The sequence below is a fragment of the Achroia grisella genome, unplaced genomic scaffold (genome assembly GCF_030625045.1).
Source record: "Achroia grisella isolate CSIRO2021 unplaced genomic scaffold, CSIRO_AGI_Agris_v1 utg109, whole genome shotgun sequence".
NCBI lineage: Eukaryota > Metazoa > Arthropoda > Insecta > Lepidoptera > Pyralidae > Achroia > Achroia grisella.
The window spans coordinates 9,745,061-9,766,715 of NW_026712573.1; the positions used below are offsets into that span (position 1 = coordinate 9,745,061).

The window sequence follows — 21,655 nt, forward strand, 5'->3', positions numbered from 1 at the left end:
AAACTGTAACTTTCCTTATCGACAAGCTGTAGGATCCCTGGCTTACTTAATGGTTGGTACAAGGCCCGATATTGCTTATGCCATTGGTGTAGTATCTGGAACTTTAGATAATCCATCTCTGAAGAATATATTACAAGTAAAGAGAATATTTCGTTATTTGAAGGGAACTACTGAAATTGGACTCGAATTTAAGAGAAGTGAGAAAAGACTAGTATGTTAAAGCGATGCTGGCCATGGAGGTGATGCAATGAGTGGTTGTTCTACAAATGGAATGATATGTCTGTTCGCTGGATCAGCTATCTCATGGCGGAGTACAAAGCAAAGCACAGTGGCGCTGTCATCTATAGAGACAGAAATTGTAGCTGCCAGTGAGGCGTGCCGCGAAATCGTTTGGCTGAAAAGTTTGTTTCGAAATTTAAGTGAAAATTTACAAATGCCTTTTTTGCGCATAGATAACGAGTCCACTATTAAACTTGCGCTTAATCCACCTTTCGAGTTTCACCGAAAAACGAAACACATAAAGTTGAAGCATTTTTATGTAAGGCAGTGTATCTCTGAACGTGAACTAGACATCGAACAAATATCAACGCAAGAACAACTTGCAGATATGTTCACAAAACCATTGTTTAGACCCCATTTAATGAAATTTTACAAACAAATTGGATTAAAGGAATAGTTATAGGACCCTTAAAAAGAAACGGGAGGGAATGTTAGAACTGACGTTGCTAAGCGCGGTTGCTAAGTAAACAACTTCCTTTTATATTATGTCATTGTAAAACTATAATTTGATTAGTAAACATATTTTATTAATATTCTACTGCACTGCGTTTCACTTTAATAGAAAGTCCCTTCAAATACAGTACTGTCAGCAGCGGTATATTTGACAATAATTAAAAATTAATCGATATCAACAAATGCGTCGAAACGTCAAAAACAAGAATTAAATTGCTAGCACTACTGTGGCAGATTGACAAAGTGAGTGTGGTGACAACAAATACTATATTATTATTTTATGTCATGTTTTATTTTTTTATGCTATATATTTGGTATATACATTGTTATATAAGTAATATTACGTTGCCGAATAAAATAAATAATTTATGTAGTTCAACTTTCCGATCACCGTTCCGACACAAAACGATATTACTGAATATAAAACCTCTTTTAAAACCGGCTGATAATAAAAAGCTTACCTTAATGTCGTAAAGCACTACAAACCGCTGACGATGCCAAAAGCGAACTAGACAAGGAAATCATTTTGCCTGTTATTAATGCGTATGTACAGTTACTTACATATAAAAAAATGTGGGAAGGTCATGTCTGTTCAGTTATAATATTACTTAATTGCATTAAAAGTTAATTCAGCATTATCTGAACAAGGCCATTTATGAAGCTTGCATTTGTAAACCTTTTAATATGTATATTACTAACGGAATTATTAATAGATTTTATGGTGTTTTTTACTTAAATAAGATTAAGATTGTATGTACTCATTTACCATGTTATTACTATATCGAGTATTCGCTGGTTCGAAATATCAGCAGTTAATAAATAATAGTACCTATAATTGGTATAATAAATATCCCGTTTACCTATTTGATGTGAATAAACTTTCAGTGTATTGATATCATGTTTATTATTATAAAATATTTTAATTTTTATAAATTAATAATGACGTTTCACAAAATTCAACTATGTTAATTCTTGACACAACGTTGAACTTCTATCGACTGCAAAGATTCATCTATCAAATGTGTACAGTTCTGTTGTTCTGTTCTTTAAAATGTATCATAAAGTTTTTATTTAGTCTTTTTGTACGTAATCGGAATGGCAGATAAGTTGGTTACCTGATGGTAAGTGATAACCGTCGCCAAAATACTTCAATAACTATCACGAATATCACGTAATCATGTGACACCCAGAGTTTTACTTATGCGTTGTTATTCCGGCGGACTAAGATGTAATGCATCTGTACCCTTTAAATTCACTGCTCAACCAAAATACATTAGTTAAGAAACTGACCGTAAATAGGTGAGACAGACCTGAAATATATGTGACAGACCCACGCAGGTGCCTTTGCACAAAGTCTATAGTATAGAATGTAAGATAGATGTACTCACACCGGCTTTGAGTAAAGTATTGTATTTTTTATTTCACTAAAAATATGATGTCACATAATAAACAATAGCTTTTAAATTTTCCACATATTATAATGTGTTCTTAACTAGCCACCAGCAAAATTACGTGATGAGCATTTAAAAAAATCTAAGTAGGTATCCGTTGAAACTTAACATAATTGCAACCTTCCAAAATCCTTGTCTCCAAGGCTGTAAGGTCAAAATTCATTTTTGTCCTTTTATGTAACTGTGTTTTTTCTCAAGGAAAAGTTACGAGTTTTGCAACGTGCTGTGTAGTGTACTGAATACAAAATCATGTTATTATGGTTGCCTCGTGTTTTTTTATTTGAAATTGACCTCTGGCCTACGAGCGCAGTGCACATGAAAAGAAATATTTCTAACACCTACTCATAATTACTTAACATAGGTACCTACATGAATTTTCTTGCATTACACTTATATGTGATATATATAATATATGGTATATGAAAACTAGTCATGTCAGACCTTAAGCTACAATATATTATCCTAAGTTATAAGAAGAAATGATATTTTATATTGTTATAAATAAATTTCAGGACTGACTATTGAACTTGGCATCCATTTAGATCTCACTTCTGATGGGATATCATTACTTTTTGTACATAAATTATAAGTACCGGTACCTATTTATAATAAAATTAATACCAAATGGTTTTTGTTAAACTACTGTATTTTCCTACGATTACGGGGTATAATTTTCTTTTTTGTGTTATTTTTGATATTTTCTTGTACCTTTGAAATATTCAAGTGAATTGCTCATTCAGTATTTGGAATTTTTTTTCGCGTTTTCTGTTTATGCTTAATTTGGCCAGCTCGGTGCGGCATAATGTGCGTAGACGTTTGTACTCTACAATAGAGGTCTCGTGTGCCTTGATTTGACTTGGATTTAAATTGGTAAGATGTACTCCATCTAAGATTTTAACTCTGGAGAGTCCAACGAAAGCCTGCCCTTTACTAAATATGTATAGAGAAACCTATGTCGAGAAGAGCACTGTCAAGGCTAAGGCCTTGTGATTTGTGGATAGTAATAGGTAATAGCATATGTTAAGCAAATAGGGAATTGTTCTTATATACATTGTTGTTTAATATTTGAAACTTGCGTTGGTGCGAACTAGAACGAGTCCATCATTCTAGTTCGTAAAGACGTTTACGTAACAAATTACTTCTTATCTATTGAATTCTCAAGAAAAACAATTTGTTACCAATGAGTTCTCATTCTCGAGTTAACTATATATACCTACTTATAACTATACTAAAATTATTATTAATCCAAAAGAATGTAATAATAATATAACCACATATATATAAGTATAATTTAAGAAAATCTGAATTTCGTAGCATAAATCGCAGCCTTATAGAGAGGACGTTCTCGCTATGAGAGCGGCTGTTTACGTTTAATCGCACCGCTCCCACCACTTTGTTCTGGCGTCGCACGGCGCGCCGTACACTGAAATGTCTATTATTTAATAATTATTTATAACTAATGATCTTACATTGTTGGTGTGCGCTAAAATTGAAAAAATAATTAATACTAAATCCCAGTTAATGAGGTAATAAATACGAAACACGATATACTTTAGACAGTTTATGGCAACTAGTGTTTATCGCTCAATGCAATATTTATTTGTTATTGACACTAATGTGAAGGGGTTAATGTAAATTGGTCAGTATCGACGTTTTCATACAATATTACTTTCCTCCAGTACAAGATGACCTACTTGGTAGCCGGGGATCAACGATAATTGGTGGCTATCGACGTTTTCATAGAATTTTAGTAATCGTCCAATATAAGTTGAAATATAATCAATTAAAGTGAAAAATTATAATAAAATGATAAAAATTTACCAGTTTCTGATTTTTTTCCTTTGTATTCACCTAATTACCTATCTGCATGCCAAATTTGAACTTTCTAGGTCATCTGGAACTGGGTTATAATTTTGATCTATAATTTTGGTGCGTCAGTGATAAAAATGATTTGAAAGAATGATTTTTGGACGTTAATATCTAAATAACCATTTGAGTTATGTTTATAATATTTGGTACACACATTTATCTCGTAAGTACAATACAATACATGAACCAAATTTGACACGTTTATGTGAAAGAGTTTTTGAGTTATGAGGTGGTCAAAAGTGGCTCCAAATGGTTCGTGTAATATTACATACGATGATGCTCGCCAGTTTCCATGAACTTGACTTTGACACGCTATCGCGTGTCTAGATTATTCTATTTTTTACGACTTATAGTACCTACTACTGCAAATTTTTAGTCATAAAAATAGTATTACTGTGGTCAGAAAAGGATAATAATAAATAAAAAAAAATGAAAGGCGGAAAATATTTATTTTTGTCATTCCTAAACTTGTACAACAGTTTTATATATAAAATTATTGCTCATAGATATGCGATGCCATAGAGGGTCCCTAATCTGTAAACTTCGAACTGTTATATGAAAACTAACTACATATTATATGTAATACCGCGTAACACCAAAATATTGGCCGCAGCTGGCCTTTACAGCTTCAGCCAAATAAATTAGGGCTAACGTGAGGCATTTTCAAGAATAGAATAGTTTGAATTAAGAGAAGCTAACTCTATCTTTATAACAAAAAAAATCCTGATCTAAGATTATTGTAGGAAGATATGAGTTCCAAATTCATAAACTAATAATACTGTTGCAATACCATAACCAATAGTTAAGACTTCTTCAAAATAATAATACTTATTACTTAATCTATACTTTCGTTGTGACGCTGTCTGGCTCTCACTTTATATCCTTCAGCAGCCTTCACGGAGATGGCCACATGGAGATCAAGATTATCCAATCTTCCTTCAGCTTCAAACTGAACATGTCTCAATACCCGAATTACACATGTTTTAATAAGACATGTTGCATACACGCGACCTGTAATTATAAATTAAGAATTTATTGCTATAGTATTTAACAATTTATTAACCGACGGTCGCAGGTTCTATCGCAGGTAAAAGCATTTGTGGCTTTACTTACATTAAAATATTTGTCAGTTTTTATGATTTTATATAGATTGTTAAGTATTAAAGAAACATCCAATCCAAGTATATGTATTACTTCAATAAGTAGCTGCATAAAAAAAGTGTATTTATGTATTATTTTTTAATTTCTCCCCTAAATTTGAAAAAACCGTTCCTAAATTTACAATCCCATTGCTGACAATGTACCATGTCAGGTTGACCTCCACGCGGTTCCTCCTGGAAACCATCATGTTCAATTCCTGGTGAATTTGCCACGATGGACTAATTGACCTGAAATCGTACTCATCTTATCATCCTCCACTGGTGCCTTGCCATCGTATACCGTTACCACAGGCGAGTGCACCATTCCATTATCAGACCTTTAAAAAAAATCCGCAACCATTCCAAAGGTTAGACTAAGTGCAAAACCACTGACCACTTATACCTATTATATTTTATATTATATATCTGTTTGTTACCTAAACAATCCATAGGTCCCAAACTGAATGGAATAAAAGCATTAGGATCCCGTTTATCGATGTTTTCCGGCAGAAATCGTTCCGGTTTGATCTTCAGCGGTTCATCCCAGTACTGAGGGTCTCTATGGATCTCGTGAATAGGGATGACCAGAGAAGTTCCCGCTGGTAATGTGATTTTACCTGATAAATTAATTAAAACCATTTTAATATAGAGGAATAACAATTAAAATAGGATGTTTGTTGAAACAAAAAAATGATTTTATTGTAATCAACGTTGTAGGTATACGGCTTTTTATTAGGCACATTAGTTGTGGAATATAAAGTATAATCCATCACATTTAAAATTAGTGTTCTTGTTGCAAGTAACAGTTATGTCTTACGTGCAACTGTGATGAAATCAACAATAAATTATACTGTATATCCACTGAAGTTTCTGTCAAAGAATTTTTTATAAGTATAATTAGTAAATCACGGGATCTTACCACGTTTTATTTTTATTGAGTTCCCGATATTTCGGCAGTGTTTCAACCGCCATGACCACGCCATGAATTATATAAAAATAAAACGTGGTAAGATCCCGTGATTTACTAATTATACGTAATATACCGTCGAAATGAGAAACTCATAAGAGTAACAGGAGATTGAGAAAAGCTACTATGAGCGAAGGGACTGTTTTATACACATTTATATGGAAAGAGAGTTTTAAGAGGCAAAAAGGTATTTTTTTTGTAAGCAAAAACAGTTATAGAAATGAAGTGGAATAGAAAGGAAGAGGTAATGACGATTATATAACATATTTTTCAAAATGAAATAATATAAAACAACATATAGAAATGTGGGTCAAGCTGCAATACCATCATTAATTGTGATTTCTTCCTCAACAGTCCTCTGTATCATTGCAGCAATGGAGAAATACCGCAGCGTTTCCTTATACACCATGTCTAAATAATGCAGTTTCTTCAAATCATTTTCTGTGACGTATTCGTCATTAGGACCTAATACCTCGAGTATTTCTTTGTAAACTTTGTTCTGTAAAATACGGTCATTCGAATTAAAGGCATTGAAAGGACATGCAACCACTGTTTGAGTGATTGTTTACACACATCCAACCATAGAATATACAATAACTAAAGCAAACTTAATTTTGTAATATAGGAGGTCATATAGTTAATAAACTGTTTCCATTAAACTATAACATAACAAGCGAATAACGAAAATACAAAATTCTGAAATATACATTTTGTATATGTACTAGCTTCTATATATATATATATATATATATATATTATAATATATATATATATATATATATTCAGATAGGATAAAGTTCAGATAGGGTCTCTCTTCCTGCATTTTAAATTTGAAATTTGGCATACCCTATGAGAAATTTCTCATATTTAAGTGTCACTTCATGGTAGGAGGCACATATTACACATATTAAGAATATTAATAGAAAAATACCTGCCAATCTGGTAGATGCGCTAATAACATGATTACTCCAGATATTATCTTCGCTGAAGCTTCTTGACTCTGAAATATTTGTAAGATTATCAATTACAATAAATATGCAAATTTTAGTTTTGTGTCAGTCAGTACTAAATTAAATGAATATAACTATTGTAGTTACTTAGGAATTATGTTATTATATTCTAAAATTATTAATTAAAAAAAAAACATAATTTTAATAATATGGATCTATAAAGTCGTACTTTACAGCATAAACAACCAAAAAATAGTCCAAAATTATATAATTATATTATTAAAGTAGTAAACCAATAGGCTCTCACTTTGTAAAATACTTACTGTAGTAAATAATGTGAATATTTCTTGCTTGATTTCTAAATCTGTCAGTTCACTGCTTATAATATATTTGTCAACTATACCCATTCCTTCTGCATCGGCAGCACAGCCTCCCAAGGCTCTTCTTCTTTTTACCAATATGTCGGAAGTCAAGTCATCAATCAGGTTGATGAAACGTTTCTCTCTAGCATATCCACCAGTGAGCCAGTTGACAAATGAAATGGAGAGCCACCAATGAGTCATTTTGGTGAAGATATGGTTGTAGATACTGTTCACACACCAAAAATTTTATAAAATTTGACCAATGGCAACAATAATCATTGAAATATGTTCAGAATTTCAAACAAATTTGAATTCAGGCAGAACAAATCAAGGGTTACCTTATGTCGTCTATAAAACTATAGATAGACGTGAAGCCCATGAATAAAATAGAATATATTTTATTTAATATCGATTAATTGTTATGCCTCCATTCCTATGTATATAGAAATCTAATTGGGCCCAGTGTTCAAGAATTTAATTTGTCAATAAAATATGGCACAAATACATGATTACTTACCTACTACCCATTCTTGTTTTTTATTTATTTTACTTTAATGTATAGTATTAAAGTAAAATAAATAAAAAAAAATAATGTAAGTAATAATAAAATAAAAAATAAGTAAAGGACTTAATACCTAATAGCGTACTATACTAAGTTTACTTACTTAGGTGTCTCCTTGACTACTTCTTTCATGTGTTTCATATTTTCTGATTCTTCTTTTGAAAGTCCCATAAGGGTTTCTGTAGAAGAAATATGACATTGAAATTTATATTTTATTAGATTATTTATAAGATACTCATGATGATGATGATTATGATGAGTATCTAACCAGAGTAGAATTACTACTTAAAACTATACCGAATTAAAGTCAATACTGATAATAGTTTCTCAAAAAAAGATAAAGACGTATGAACGAATGAATGTATCACCGCACCTTAAGAGTTCCGTTTTACCAATTTGTTTTAGGACCACGAAAATATACATATTGTTAAAATAAAAAAAGTCTAATGAAAAGAATTTTAGATAACAATGTTTGACCTATTGAACTGTGCCAGTATAATAAGTATTAGGTACATACGACAAACACATTGTGTGGTAAATTTTACTACGTCGTCATAAACATCAAACATCACATTAGGATCTTTTAAGAGTAAAACTTGTCTTAATTCTTTAACTTCCTTGTTGAAAATTACTGAATAATGCTGCACTGATTTTTTGTTGTATGATGGATTCGCTATTTTTCTATGGTTCCGCCATGTTGTACCTGCAAATGTTGAAAATGATTTTATAAAAATACTTTTTAATGACTCTTTAAAAGTGGTAGGATATTTTCAATTTGTTACCGTTAATCGCGACTTCGTCTACATACAGTTTCATTTATGTTTTGATAGGACGAATACGACTCAAAAAAAGATGGATTGGATGATTGGATGGATGGATTGTGGGAAAGATAAGGGAAAAGGGGAGAGAGCGGAGATATGACGGCCGATAGAAGATGATAAACTGCGCTGACCCCAAATAAAAGGATCAAGGCAACGCGTATTTATATGTATATGTATGTTGTAACTGTATTTCTTAACTAATTATTTCAGATAAAATTTCGTACCCCCAGTAAGTATTCCTCGCCCAATGAATGGCACCATAAAGTCGTACAATGGACCTTTTTGATTTACTTTGTTGCTCGTTAGCAATAGCTGAAATTCATAATATAAACGTACAAATAGTTGTATTAAGTATATAATAATTATTTGGTTTGTAACCGCAGCTCGACTTTGTAAAAAGTCGTTTGAGTGGGTACCTCAATCTCGTCTACGTCATCTGACAAGCAGCTTGCATTGTAAACAGTGATTTAAAATTGTGAAATTACAGGATAAGAAGCATGACATTTTAAGGTGTATACATAATTTACACATCTGCTGGCTTAAATTGAATAGTAACAGCTGTTAGTAGTAGTTATTTTTATAATAATACTATCGACGCCATCGCTCGCTTTAGTGTATAGTGACTGAAGTAATCTGACAAACTAAATCTTTTAAATTCTAAAACAAGCTCTTCAAAATCCTTTCAGTGGTTATTATTATTCATATAATTGGAATAACAAACAAGTTGCTCTCAACTTTTAACATTAGCTCATAAGTTGCTATATCGTAGCGCTAAGATCACATGCTACGTATGCTGATGTTGCTTAAGTAACGTTATAGAATGAAACTTCTTTTCCTTATACTACCTTTCAAACGAAACACAGCTTATAAAGGAAGCTGCCTGGCCTAGACAAGAATATCAACGCAGACAACTTTCTTACAAAGTCTACTTCGATGCTTTAAAAAAAAGGAGAGATTCTGAGATATGAAAATAGCGGCTTAGATTTATACTATGGTTTTAATTAAATTAGTTAATATTAAAATAATAAAATTAATTTATTGATAAAAAAAGTTAAGTATCAACAATAAAATAATGAATGGTTTTAATTAGTGTTCCACTAATCACTTACGAAAAACTTACCCTGACATCGGCGGGATTTTTTACGCAAATATTAAGGTCCGGTCCCAACCAGAACTTGACGTATTGGCCATATTTATCCAGCATGGCTGCGATTTTAACAAGTTGCTCTAAAAAAGAAACATAAAACTGTAATGTAGTCGTTTAGGTGCAAGTCACGTTTATCTCTTTTGTTTATATTTCGTGAATTGCATGGAGGAAAATATTAACACCTACAATGTGAGTATTTTTGTCACGTAATAAATTATCATAGTTAGGTAGGACCTACTTAAGTACCGAAGATTGGTCGTAATTAGCTGTATATAATCTACTAGACTTTACCTGCGACTTAATACGTTTTTTTTTTGATAAAAGGACCACATCAAATCTTCGTGATAATATCTATCTTCACATTAATAATAATTGCGATTATAATATACGTATGGAGTAGCTGTATCCAGGAGGATAAATTATAGAAATACATCAGATGGTATCTTTATCCCATTAACATCAACTGACCCGAACGACTCTGCATGCACGACAACTGCGTTAAATTTTCCCTGTTATTTCAACATTTTGTATTGTAGCTCCGCTCTTATTAATCATAGCGTAATATTATATAGTTTACAGCATTCCACGATAAATGGGCTATCCAACTTTAAATGAATTTTCATAATCAGATAAATATTATGAACAAAATGATAGGACTAGGATATAAATTGCACATAAATTTTAAGTTATAACTGTAGCTATAACCGTTTCTAGGTTTCTTCTATCCGAAAACTTCACCGCAATCGGTTCAGCGAGAATTAACTAAGTAACATAAAACCCTGGAACATTTTAGCAGTCACTAAAGATCGACGCTTACTCACTAAGTCACTCCGAAGTTTACGCTAATTTGAGCGGAAATTATCTCTAGGTTGCACCATATGCAACACCATCGGAAAATATGTAAATAACTTAATAATGAGTTGTGAGATTGAGACCTTCAATTGCTTCCAATCACTGCAAATTATAGAAGGCGACAGGCAACTGGATCGGATTGTCCTTATACCTACATGCATAAATATCCTAGATATTTAGTATCATTCAGTAATTGGATTCAGCTCCTATATATGTAGTAAATTGAGAGTTGGGGCTGATAAGTGATCCTCAATAACTGGGATGAAATATGAAGAGTCCTTTTTTATCTAATTGGAATAGCAAACAAGTTGACCGTCTGCCTGATTAAGCGGTAACCGTCGCCTATATACACTACGAAAATAAGATTATCATGTGATACTATTTCTACTATTCAGGCGTTAGTATTTCAGAGAACGAAAATGTCATGCCTCTTATCCTGTAAACCTGTACTTTCTCTGTCCTAATCTGTCTCTAGAACCTAAATATAGCTTACAAAGCAAGCTGCTTGGCGGTCGAAATAGGTAGAGACATCCAGGCAGATTACTTGAAATAATGTTGTAATGAATAAATGTTACAGTAATATATATTCTTCTCTATTTTATATAATCCAAATAATAACATATTCTATCTATATATCTAAAAAGTCTTTTGCAGTCTACCTCTGGCCTTATTAGGCTTGGGTAAAACCACCATTATCTAGAAGAATATAGTTAATGAGAGAACCGTGCAATTTCTTATAAATTGCTTGTTAAGACTCTCATTAAGATGATAATATTACAGATGCATACATTGTTGCTTCACGGCAGACATAGGTACATATAAATATTACAGATAAGCAAGCATTTTATAAAGCAAGCTGGTTGGTAGCTGAAATAGGAGAGACAATGGTGACGCAGATGATTTTTTACAAAATCTATCTGTGTAAAAAAAAGTACTTCAGCAAAAAATGAATTTATACAATAATCGTGGGAGAACTAACAATTTGGGGCACAGTAAAATGAAGAATACCTGGAAGACTGGTTATTGGAAGGTGTGTAATCGTGATAAAAAAACTTACTTTCAGGTTGTGTCATGAATATCAAAGCATTTCCTACTATTGGTAGAGCCGGTGGTCCCGGTACCAATTTGGCGAGCTCCAACATTCTTCTGTGTCTCCATCTCCAGAACTGCCAGTATAATAGCAGAATTGTACCAATTACTGCAATAATCGTGATACTGAGTTCATACATTCTTCTGTAGAAAAAAACACATCATTAAAAGTATTAATTATTATGAAGAAGGAATGATTTCATGTTATATTTAAAGGTAAGCGAAGTAAAGCGAAAACTTGAAATATGTCTGTGATTTTTCTACATCATCAATCTTCGAGATTACCCACAATAATAGCAACCGTTAAATGCCGGGACCAGTTGCCAGTGTATAAAATAACAGTATCTGAGCGTGCTTGTTGTGTTGATTTAATAACAAGAATATGAAGATATATAATCAAATCTTCATCTCATATATTTAGATATCAACCATGGCCTATATAGGTATAGGAACAACACCACGAACATCACGTAATCTTTTAACCCTTGTGGTACCACACAAGTATTGCCTTCCCCTGCGATCGATCCCCCATCCAACTCAAATGGGGATCAAAATTACGATGGTCTGAGTCGAGGTTCGAACCCCTAGCGGTGCCTTCAGACTAAAGTCGTATCCGCCAGGCGGGAGTTGGCCTTCAGCCGCTCCACAAGCATCCACGGCACTCGCCCCCTATCGTCCGATGAAACTGTTAAGGCCATCTACGGCCAAAAACATTAGAGCAGTCCGAAAAAAAAGAAACATTCTCTCTCGAGGTCTTATATTTTCCTCTTTTTTTTAATATACTCTCTTTTTTTTGTAATTTATATTGTCTTATAAAATGTGTATGTGTGTATATCTGTTGAAAAAAAAAAACAACGTTGAAAGAGTACCTCGAAATATATAAGCAAATATAATAACAGTACAAAGTTCGTATAACAATAATGGAATCTACTGTATTATATTTACTCTCTGTAAAAAAAACTCACCTTCTATTTTTAAAAGGTATTTTTCATGTACACTTTTTTAATTCACTAATTTGTATTATTTCGTAATATTGTCACTTCACTACGTACATGCTCCGTAAGGCGAATGGCCAGCAATACGTATGTATAACAGACCACGGTTCATGTTATACGTAACTCACGGCCAATTCGACGAACTATAAGTATGTACTTTGAACAAGATGATATGTGATTTTATTTGCATGATTCTTTGTTGCAACATAATATATATATATAATCATACTCATAAATATAAATATTACGAACTGCTGCACCACTGCGGTCGTTGTTCTTGTTCTTTTTTAATGATTCCTCACTATAGATCGTTAGTCAAACTTATCTAAGAAGAAGTAACGAGAAAATCGGCTGTGGAACCTTTCAAATGAAACAAATTTAGTAGTTTCAAATAAAGTCGCATTGTAATTTTTTACTTTGGGTTTGAAAATTTCAAAATAATAATCTGACATATAAAAGAATATTAAACTCTTATTGAGAGCCTTTCTTTAGCGATAGCGGCATCTAGTAATTCATAAACTACCACCTTGCAAGACAGGCTTACAAAGTGATAGTTAGTTCATACAATAGTTACAATTTAATATAATTGAATTATAGTCGAGTATTCCTGTAATAATTATATTATTTTAGGAATAATCGAGTGAAAGCAATAAATATTTATAATTTCTTGGCAATATAGATAATTTGTGACAACACCTTCAAGAGTACCAATCTACCTACTGAAGACATTTTGCAATGTATAATTATTGATGTCGTAAACATTGATAAAAAACAAACATAGACAAATTGAAAACACATGAAAATCTATATTTTTCATCATAATAGTTAAAATAGCGTCGTTGATAAAATAGGGCGTAAATTTTTAAATGTCAGGGCTTATTCCGATCTTCACCCACCATACCAAGAGAAGCATCGTTTCTATTAGACGACATAATTGAAACAAAGGTATTGTCAAAACGATATACTTTAGTACGTATGGTTAAATAATAAATTTAAAACATAAACGCACAATACTAATAATAGTTTTTTTTTAATTAGGAAAATATATTTTTCTAGAGACATAACAATGACACTTTATGTCAAGTTTGACATAAAAATGTCAAACTTGATATAAACTGTCAAAGAATTGTAAAAGTTTTGAAATTGTTTTATACTCGAACGGTTTTTATTTTTATGTTATTGGATGTAAACAGTAAATAATTAAACATTTCTAAAAACTAAACAATTCATAGTAAAGTAACTACCATAATATCAAGTTATAAATTTGTGGACAATAAGACAGGAGCAATAAAGGTAAAATATTGTTAAATAGTTAACCTAGTTAACCAGATTCAATGCTCCTCGAAGAAAACTACATGATTATTACAATATAATAAATGCTTAGCTATTGTTAAGTAATAATATGTATTTAAAATATATTAGTGTAGTCTAGGATACGTGTTAAGGACACTGCCTACTGAATTCTGTAGGGTGATCATTCTAGTAATGCCAGATGCATGCCTTCCTAGCCTACCTACACGTTCGTAGTCGACAAATTTATTATCGTAGTCGTGTTGCTGTTTTCAGATGCCAGCAGTATATACATTTTCTCGTAGCGATAATGAAATACTTCAGGAATTGATGAGAGTGTTCAGCTCTAGCCGTGGTACAGCGCGGGAACAATGGAGCATTCAAGCAGAATTGTTGGTAGAACCTATTGGATGGGACGCGCTGTGGAAACTGTCGAAATACTTCTGTAAAAAGTTTGGTATGTTATTTATATACTACAGCCTACAAAGTAGGTAAAATAAAAAGAATACAAGTAGTTCTCACTATTAATTTACACTTAAAATAAATTTAAAGTTGATGGCTAGCTTCAATCAATTAAATGAAAGTAATTGTCAGTGGCAATGCTTGAGTGCTATAAGTGGTGTTCATGTATATAGGTGACGGTTATCACCTGCCGTCAGGGGGCTTGTCAGTTTTATGACATTCTATTAAAATAAAACAATAAACATAAAATTAACACCAGGCTTTTGCTTTAATGTTTTAATAAGTTTTTTGTATTTCATTCCTAAAGATAAAATTATGATGTGACTAAATTTTACACTTCTAATATTTCCAGAAGTGAGATTCCCCTGCATAGCAATTGTAACAGTAAGATCGGTAGACTTTGAAAGTCTGTCAACCTGTGTGGATGTCCAAAGTGTGCAGCATGAAACGGTTTCATTGCCGGAGACAGTTGAAGATGTTCCACTGATTGAACTCTGGCCCACCATTGTGCAGAGAGAACAATGTATCAATGTGGACACAACAGCAGAATTTATAGATCTGTTACGGTAAGTCCATACTAATTTTAACCATGTCAACTTGACCTCCACATGGTTCTGGAAACCGCTGTGATAAGTTCCTAGTGAATTAGTCACAATGGGCTAACCAATCTGACTTTATGCCCATCTTATCATCCTCCACTGGTGCCCTACGATTGTAAACCATTAGTACAGATGGATAAACCATTCCATTATCATAAATTGAAAAAATATAGAAATCATTTTAAAGTTTAATAAATCATTTTACAACACTCACATTTAACACTCAATAGGATAATTATAGTGCATAATTATCCTATGCTAGATTATTGTATTGATAATTTATCTAAAATACATTTTTTTTTATATTATTTATGTCGGATATCTTATAATGCTTCTAGTTTCTTCTACAATGATATATGGATGCCATGGGATGATGATGAAAATGATAAAGTTTTACTTCCAAATACAATTCAAGATAGAATGCAGCTCTGGACTGAAATACATGATGGCACCATTCCAAATTGTGTGGCTCGTTCTATAATACTGCTAAGAAACAGTGCTATAACTGCACATGAGAAGTTGAAGGAGCTAGACTCCTCAATTTGTGAACTTGAAATACCTGATGAAGATGGTAAGTGAAGCTTAGAAAAAAACATGTTATATCTTAGATAATAACAGTACAATTATTTATTATTATTAATAATGATGATAGTATCTCAGGACACTTCATTACCGGCGCTACCCAGTTCCAAGCTAAGCAGAGCTTTGTTTATAGGTACAAGACTACTGATATAGATCCATTTTTTTTTGTAAACACCTAATAATATACATAGAAAACGCCCAGCCCTATACAAATATTCATACTCAAGAATACAAATGTTTGTATTATGCTAAGAATGGAGCCCGCAACTATCGGCAGTAAGACCGAATGCTAAACCAATATACCACAGAGACAATCAAATTTATCTTTTCATTTACCTTATCTACTTATTTACATACTTACATGTTGGGTTCTATTTTAGATTCACTCCTACCTCCAGGCTATTTAACTCAGTGTGCGGAAATGAGTGCGCGTCTGGATGGACTGATATCGAAATGGACGCTTTATGAGAATCCCCTTATCAGGAATGAATATTTACCTAAAGCAAGAAGTAAATGGCAGAAAAACAAGAATAAAAAAAATGTTAGTACTTCTTTATAACTCTTACTTATATCATACTTTTACTTATATTCAAGTGGGGACACGGCACGCGCTTTCGCAAACGCCGGAAGGTTTAACCCCTGCCACATTGGAGTCAAATCATGAAGCTAAATGTGGGCATCACAAATGTTGCGTTCAACAAAATATCGACAGTTGACAATGCCTGTAACATAAATGTATGTTAAATAAATGTTTCATTTATTTTAGGTGGTTGCACTTTGGAAGGGTGGATCACCATTTGAATTTCATGATATATCCAAATTCTTGCGTTCACGGCTAACAAATGAGCATACCCTGACAATGACGGTATCAGCTGAGGAGGGACTGTCTTTGGAGCCTGAAGAGTTGGTCGTGTGCAGCAAGGTGTATGAAGTGCCTGAGATGCCCCTATCACAAATATCCATGTGTAGTGTGAATGGTAAGTTTTTTTATGTCATTTTAATAGCAAATGAGCTGACGCCAACCTGCTGGTAAATGGTAACTGTCGCCTATATATATGAAGAGTACTGCATATCATGTGACGCCCATAATAACGCTCACGTGTTTCCATTCTGGAGGACTATAATAACTCTTATCCTGTAATTTCACTGCCTTTTTTTTCTCCCTACAACTGAAGCACGGTATAAAGCAAAGTAGATATACACATTCTGAAATGAGTTAGTTAAATTTTTAACCAGTATTTCTCAACTGAAGCTGCGTACTGATAAAAAGGTAACATTTATAATTTATATTTTTTTATAATAATGATTGAAAGAAAAAAATAAAATTGAATAAAGGTTTTTTTTTAACTAAAATGATACTCTAATTAAATTATTGGGTGATAATGCACGCTCGAACATCCAAACCCCAAATTTAGCTTATATTACCTTAGTTAGCTTATCCTTTCATAGAGTGGGTATGTACTAGAAATATTCACGATTCATTAACGATAAATTTTTACAACCTTAAACAACTTTGTATTATAGATTTTAGATGCGTTGAATCTATAAATTAATTATTTTACAATACAATTCAAGGTTCAACACTGAAATCAGACGATATGAGGTCATGTTTGTTCATGTTAAGTGAAGAGTGTCGGTTACAAGGTTTGACACTCCACTGTGCTTTAGTGAACACAATCATTGTGATGCGGTCAGGTACACTACATATTAGTGACTGCACATTACTTGATGACTCGGAAAATTCGCAGGTAAATTATTTTTCTACCATTCTTACTATCATTTTAACAAATTACAGTGAACCGCTGAACATAGCTCTTCAGTATTCTTTCTGATAAGGATTGACCATGAGCCACTAACATGCTTTGACTCTACTGGGCCACAATTAAACCTTAAAGCATTTAGCTTTAAACATTAATAAGTAATTACGGCAATATGAAGACGAGTAATATTATTTAAGAAATTATTCCCTCCTAATTCTTATTACCGTGTTTATTTTAAGCCAAAAGGAATTTTTTTGCTTGATACCAGAGATATATGCTTGTTTATGTGTAGTGACCCCATGACTGCATGGGGCCACCCAATGTAGAAAGTTTTTTTTATACTTTGAAATGTGATAGAGTAGAAGCGACACCTGTGATAATACTCTTGCGTTGCCATTCAAGAGGACTAAGATATCATGTCTCTTATCCTGTAATTTTACTGCCAGATTTGCATCTAGCAAGTGCTTTGCTTTTTATTAGTGACGTACCATGTCGGGTCGCCATCTACTCGGCTCCTTCTGGAAATCATCATGATTAATTTCAGCTGACAATAGGCTGACCTGATCTGACTTTGTCTTCCACTGTTTCTATGCCGGCATAAACCGTTAACGCAGACAGTACTACCTTGCCGTCAGCGAAATATAAAAGCTTGTAAAATATTCCTCACTGATTGCTAATAATGTAACGCTAATTGTAACGTACAAAGAAGATTTAAGGTTTTCTACTTTGTTTTTTACAGAGGGATTTCGCCCAAGGCATTGTGGCCATGTCTGGTGCTAAGATACTATTGGAAAACTGTACATTTGATAACTTCTATTCAGCAATTGTTGTACACAAGGGTGCTAATGTAAGTATTAGCTTATATGTCTTCATAGCCTCGGTGGTCTAGCGGTCTAGCACACTGCCCTGCTGCCCTTCCTTTTCTTTGTTTATTATGTGTGTATTTTCGAAAAAAATGCCTTGCCCACGTAAATCTCTCTTTTCCCTATGGTTCACTCGGAAACAATGCCTCGAGGTGTTAAGTAAGCCATATGCATCTATATTTATGTATTTCCGCATTAAAGTAAGTAAATAAATATCTGTGTCCTTAATAGGTACATTTAATTGTACTTCCAATGATTTTAATAATAACGTACGTGAACGTGTTCTGCTTGCAAGGACTAGTCTGCTCTAATCACTATGACTGATTTATTCTTAACTAGTTATTTAATATTTTAACTCTGTTAATGAATTAATGCTATTTAGTACTTTATATTCACACATTTTAACTTAAAAACGTAAAGTTCCAATATTTATTTAAAAGAGCAACGCATGAGTATCTTGATCATTCTTCTTGTAATGACACAGATTTCCGAATTAGTAGTAGATTAAAAAATATGTATGACTATTGAAAAGTGATTTGAATAAAGAATTTTCTATTCTATTCTAATATACATTTTCAGGTGGAACTGCGCAAGTGCTTAATAAAGAAATGTGACGTCGGTATACAGATGTACTCGGGTTCTACAGTTGACATAAACAACACAAAAATAAATAATTGCACCGAGAACTGCATACGCTGTGAAGTGGATAGAAATACTGTTGTCACTGAGAATATGTGAGTATAATGCTAATTTATGGGTATACTGTTTAATTCTGAGTGCTATAATAATAATTTTACGATATGAATTTTTGTTTATTAAGTGATTCCTTTATTAGCCATCGACTAAAGGTCCATGCCCTTTTTTGCGTTTTATTTATTTGGTTTATTATATTGACTAAATAATAATATATAATCAATAAATAGACTAAATAAATAAGACGCAAAAAAGGACATACTTTTCTTCCTCGCATGGCTAGTTCATAGTTTATCATAATTTTGTCAATTCCGAAATAGATGTTAAAAAGTCGTGTGCGTCCTAATCAGCGTACTTTGTAAATTTGATCCGGTTAAATGATGATGTGGTGGAATTACAGGGTGCGGAGGCATGAGGCAGTTTTCCCGGATAAAGTGATAAACAAATCCATAATGCTCTTCATGTATATAAGTGACAAGTAAACCATTTACCTTTCCCATTAAATAAAATTATCTTTGAGAGATTTAAATATCTTTTATTCATCAAACAAATAATATTAGAGTAAACATAATTGCCGGTACGAAATTTAAATGTAAAATAAAATCACATTTTGAAGCGATTTTCGTAAAAAATAGAAATGTCCCTGTATTTTTTATTCGAGGGCTGTCGTATTCGTAAACATTAAAATTTAATCGAATTATAAATTAATATTACCATATAAATGTATACATTCATAGACACATACATTATACAAAGATAAGAATTCTAACTTGTACCAATAATTTTATAAAGCATCGAGGATCGAGGACTAGGATAAAATGATGTTTTAATTCATGTAAAATATTATATACTACTAGCTGTCCCGGCAAACGTTTTGCCACAAAATAAAAAAAAAAATTTAGGGTTGGACTACCCCTAACATTTAGGGGGATGAAAAATAGATGTTGGCCGATTCTCAGACCTACTCAATACGTTCACAAAATTTCATGAGAATCGGTCAAGCCGTTTCGGAGAAGTATGGGAACGAAAACTGAAACGAGAATTTTATATATATACTATGTTATTATATGTTTAACATAAACTTAGCCTAATTTGCTATATAAAACACGTTACTTAGTAATAATATTGATATCTATTTTGTCCACAGAATGCAAGGTTTACACGTAGCACCAAACTGCAAGATTGGCTCTGGGAACTTACAAAAAGAGATACTGGTTGTCCAACAAGATTTTGATTTGGTGTAGTCGAAACCATTACAACGGAAAAATAACTATACCTGCCTCATCTTATGGTAGCTTTTACAATTTAACATTTTACAACACGATATCGTGAAATTTTAAGCCGTCTTGTAAAACCGTAGTTTTTTAAATATTATTATCCAAAAAAATTTTAGCTTCCATCGTAAGTTGATTCGTCTCCGCTATCTCAGTCAGTCATACTTCCCTATTGTTAGTAAAAATATATATATATACCTATGCCGTAACCTATTATTATAAAGTTGTGGTTATGGGAAGTTATTATTATTATATTATATTTAATACTTCTTCATGATTTTCATTGTTCTAATTTCTAATAGTTTTCAGACTTATTTTTTTATTCCATATATATAATGTTAAATAATCGAATGAAATGTATAATAATTTCGCTTACATCACACATCCATTTGTTCTTTTTATTTTATCTTCAATGTGCCATTGAAGTAGTGTATAAACATAATATTTACCAAAAATATTGATAATGATTTGCTAGATTAATGTTTAAAAAAAATAATTTGATTTTTATTATATGTATTTAAAATATTTAAGAAAAGTATGAATCCTTCCATAAGTGTTATTGTAATGGTGATTGTATGTATTACATAATACTCAATAAAGAAAGTATTTAATTAATGTATATTATAGAAATTATTGTTAAGTCTGTTAAAGTCGTTGTCACAAATAAAATATGTTAAATGTACTAAATTTAAATAAATATGTATTTAATAAATTGATTGTATTTCATTTGAAAATAAATAAATAAGAAATGTATCTAAGTTGAGCGTAACTCGTTGCCAATACTGAAACTTTTGTTTTATAATTAAAAATTTTGTTGAAAAAGAAACAAACGAACGAAACGGTCTGGGTGTTCTCTATGCATATTTTTTTATTTATATGATAATTAAATGGTGCACCCGCCTTCGCTAACGGTTTACGCTGGCGGGGCACAAGTGGAGGATGATAAAATGAGCATGAGGTCAGGTCAATTAACCCATTGCGACAAATTCATCATGAATTTGTCACGATGGTTTCCAGGGGGAACCGCGTGGGGATCAATCTGCCATGGTACTTTGCTAGCAATAAGAACACCAGTCCATATTACTAACAAACCCCTTTCCTTCTATGCTTGTTCGTTAGCCTTGTTTATGTATTATTTATTTTTTATACCACTGCCTTAATCTGATAACAATTTAAGTTTAAAGTATGATGTTTCA

General features: G+C 32.3%; 2 protein-coding genes across 2 annotated transcripts; one reads left to right on the forward strand and one right to left on the reverse strand.

Moving 5' to 3' along the window:
- Positions 1-4,887: 4,887 nt before the first annotated feature.
- LOC131844132 (cytochrome P450 4g15-like) lies at positions 4,888-13,753 on the reverse strand. Its single transcript, XM_059192935.1, has 11 exons — positions 13,653-13,753; positions 11,910-12,085; positions 9,974-10,080; positions 9,078-9,165; positions 8,550-8,735; positions 8,136-8,211; positions 7,432-7,696; positions 7,090-7,158; positions 6,483-6,657; positions 5,629-5,808; positions 4,888-5,063 (listed from the first exon to the last, which is right to left on the reverse strand). Exons 1-11 carry the CDS (start codon positions 13,751-13,753, stop codon positions 4,888-4,890), a joined length of 1,599 nt encoding a protein of 532 aa, XP_059048918.1.
- Positions 13,754-14,502: 749 nt separating this feature from the next.
- On the forward strand, positions 14,503-21,136 carry LOC131846558 (protein nessun dorma). The gene is made up of 9 exons (XM_059195894.1): positions 14,503-14,683; positions 15,041-15,254; positions 15,626-15,858; positions 16,250-16,410; positions 16,636-16,846; positions 17,445-17,617; positions 18,369-18,476; positions 19,072-19,226; positions 20,333-21,136. Exons 1-9 carry the CDS (start codon positions 14,503-14,505, stop codon positions 20,427-20,429), a joined length of 1,533 nt encoding a protein of 510 aa, XP_059051877.1. The 3' UTR covers positions 20,430-21,136.
- Positions 21,137-21,655: the final 519 nt, after the last annotated feature.

Bases quoted from the DNA above. Each gene is read 5' to 3' on its own strand.
- LOC131844132 (XM_059192935.1), bottom strand. From the start codon at position 13,753: ATGAAAAATATAGATTTTCATGTGTTTTCAATTTGTCTATGTTTGTTT. The intron at 9,166-9,973 runs GTAAGTTTTTCG...TATGAATTTCAG, and splicing joins AAAATCCCGCCGATGTCAGG to CTATTGCTAACGAGCAACAA. The intron at 5,809-6,482 runs GTATTGCAGCTT...TTAATTTATCAG, and splicing joins AGAAATCACAATTAATGATG to GTAAAATCACATTACCAGCG.
- LOC131846558 (XM_059195894.1), top strand. From the start codon at position 14,503: ATGCCAGCAGTATATACATTTTCTCGTAGCGATAATGAAATACTTCAG. The intron at 16,847-17,444 runs GTAAGTTTTTTT...ATACAATTCAAG, and splicing joins ATCCATGTGTAGTGTGAATG to GTTCAACACTGAAATCAGAC. The intron at 17,618-18,368 runs GTAAATTATTTT...TGTTTTTTACAG, and splicing joins ATGACTCGGAAAATTCGCAG to AGGGATTTCGCCCAAGGCAT.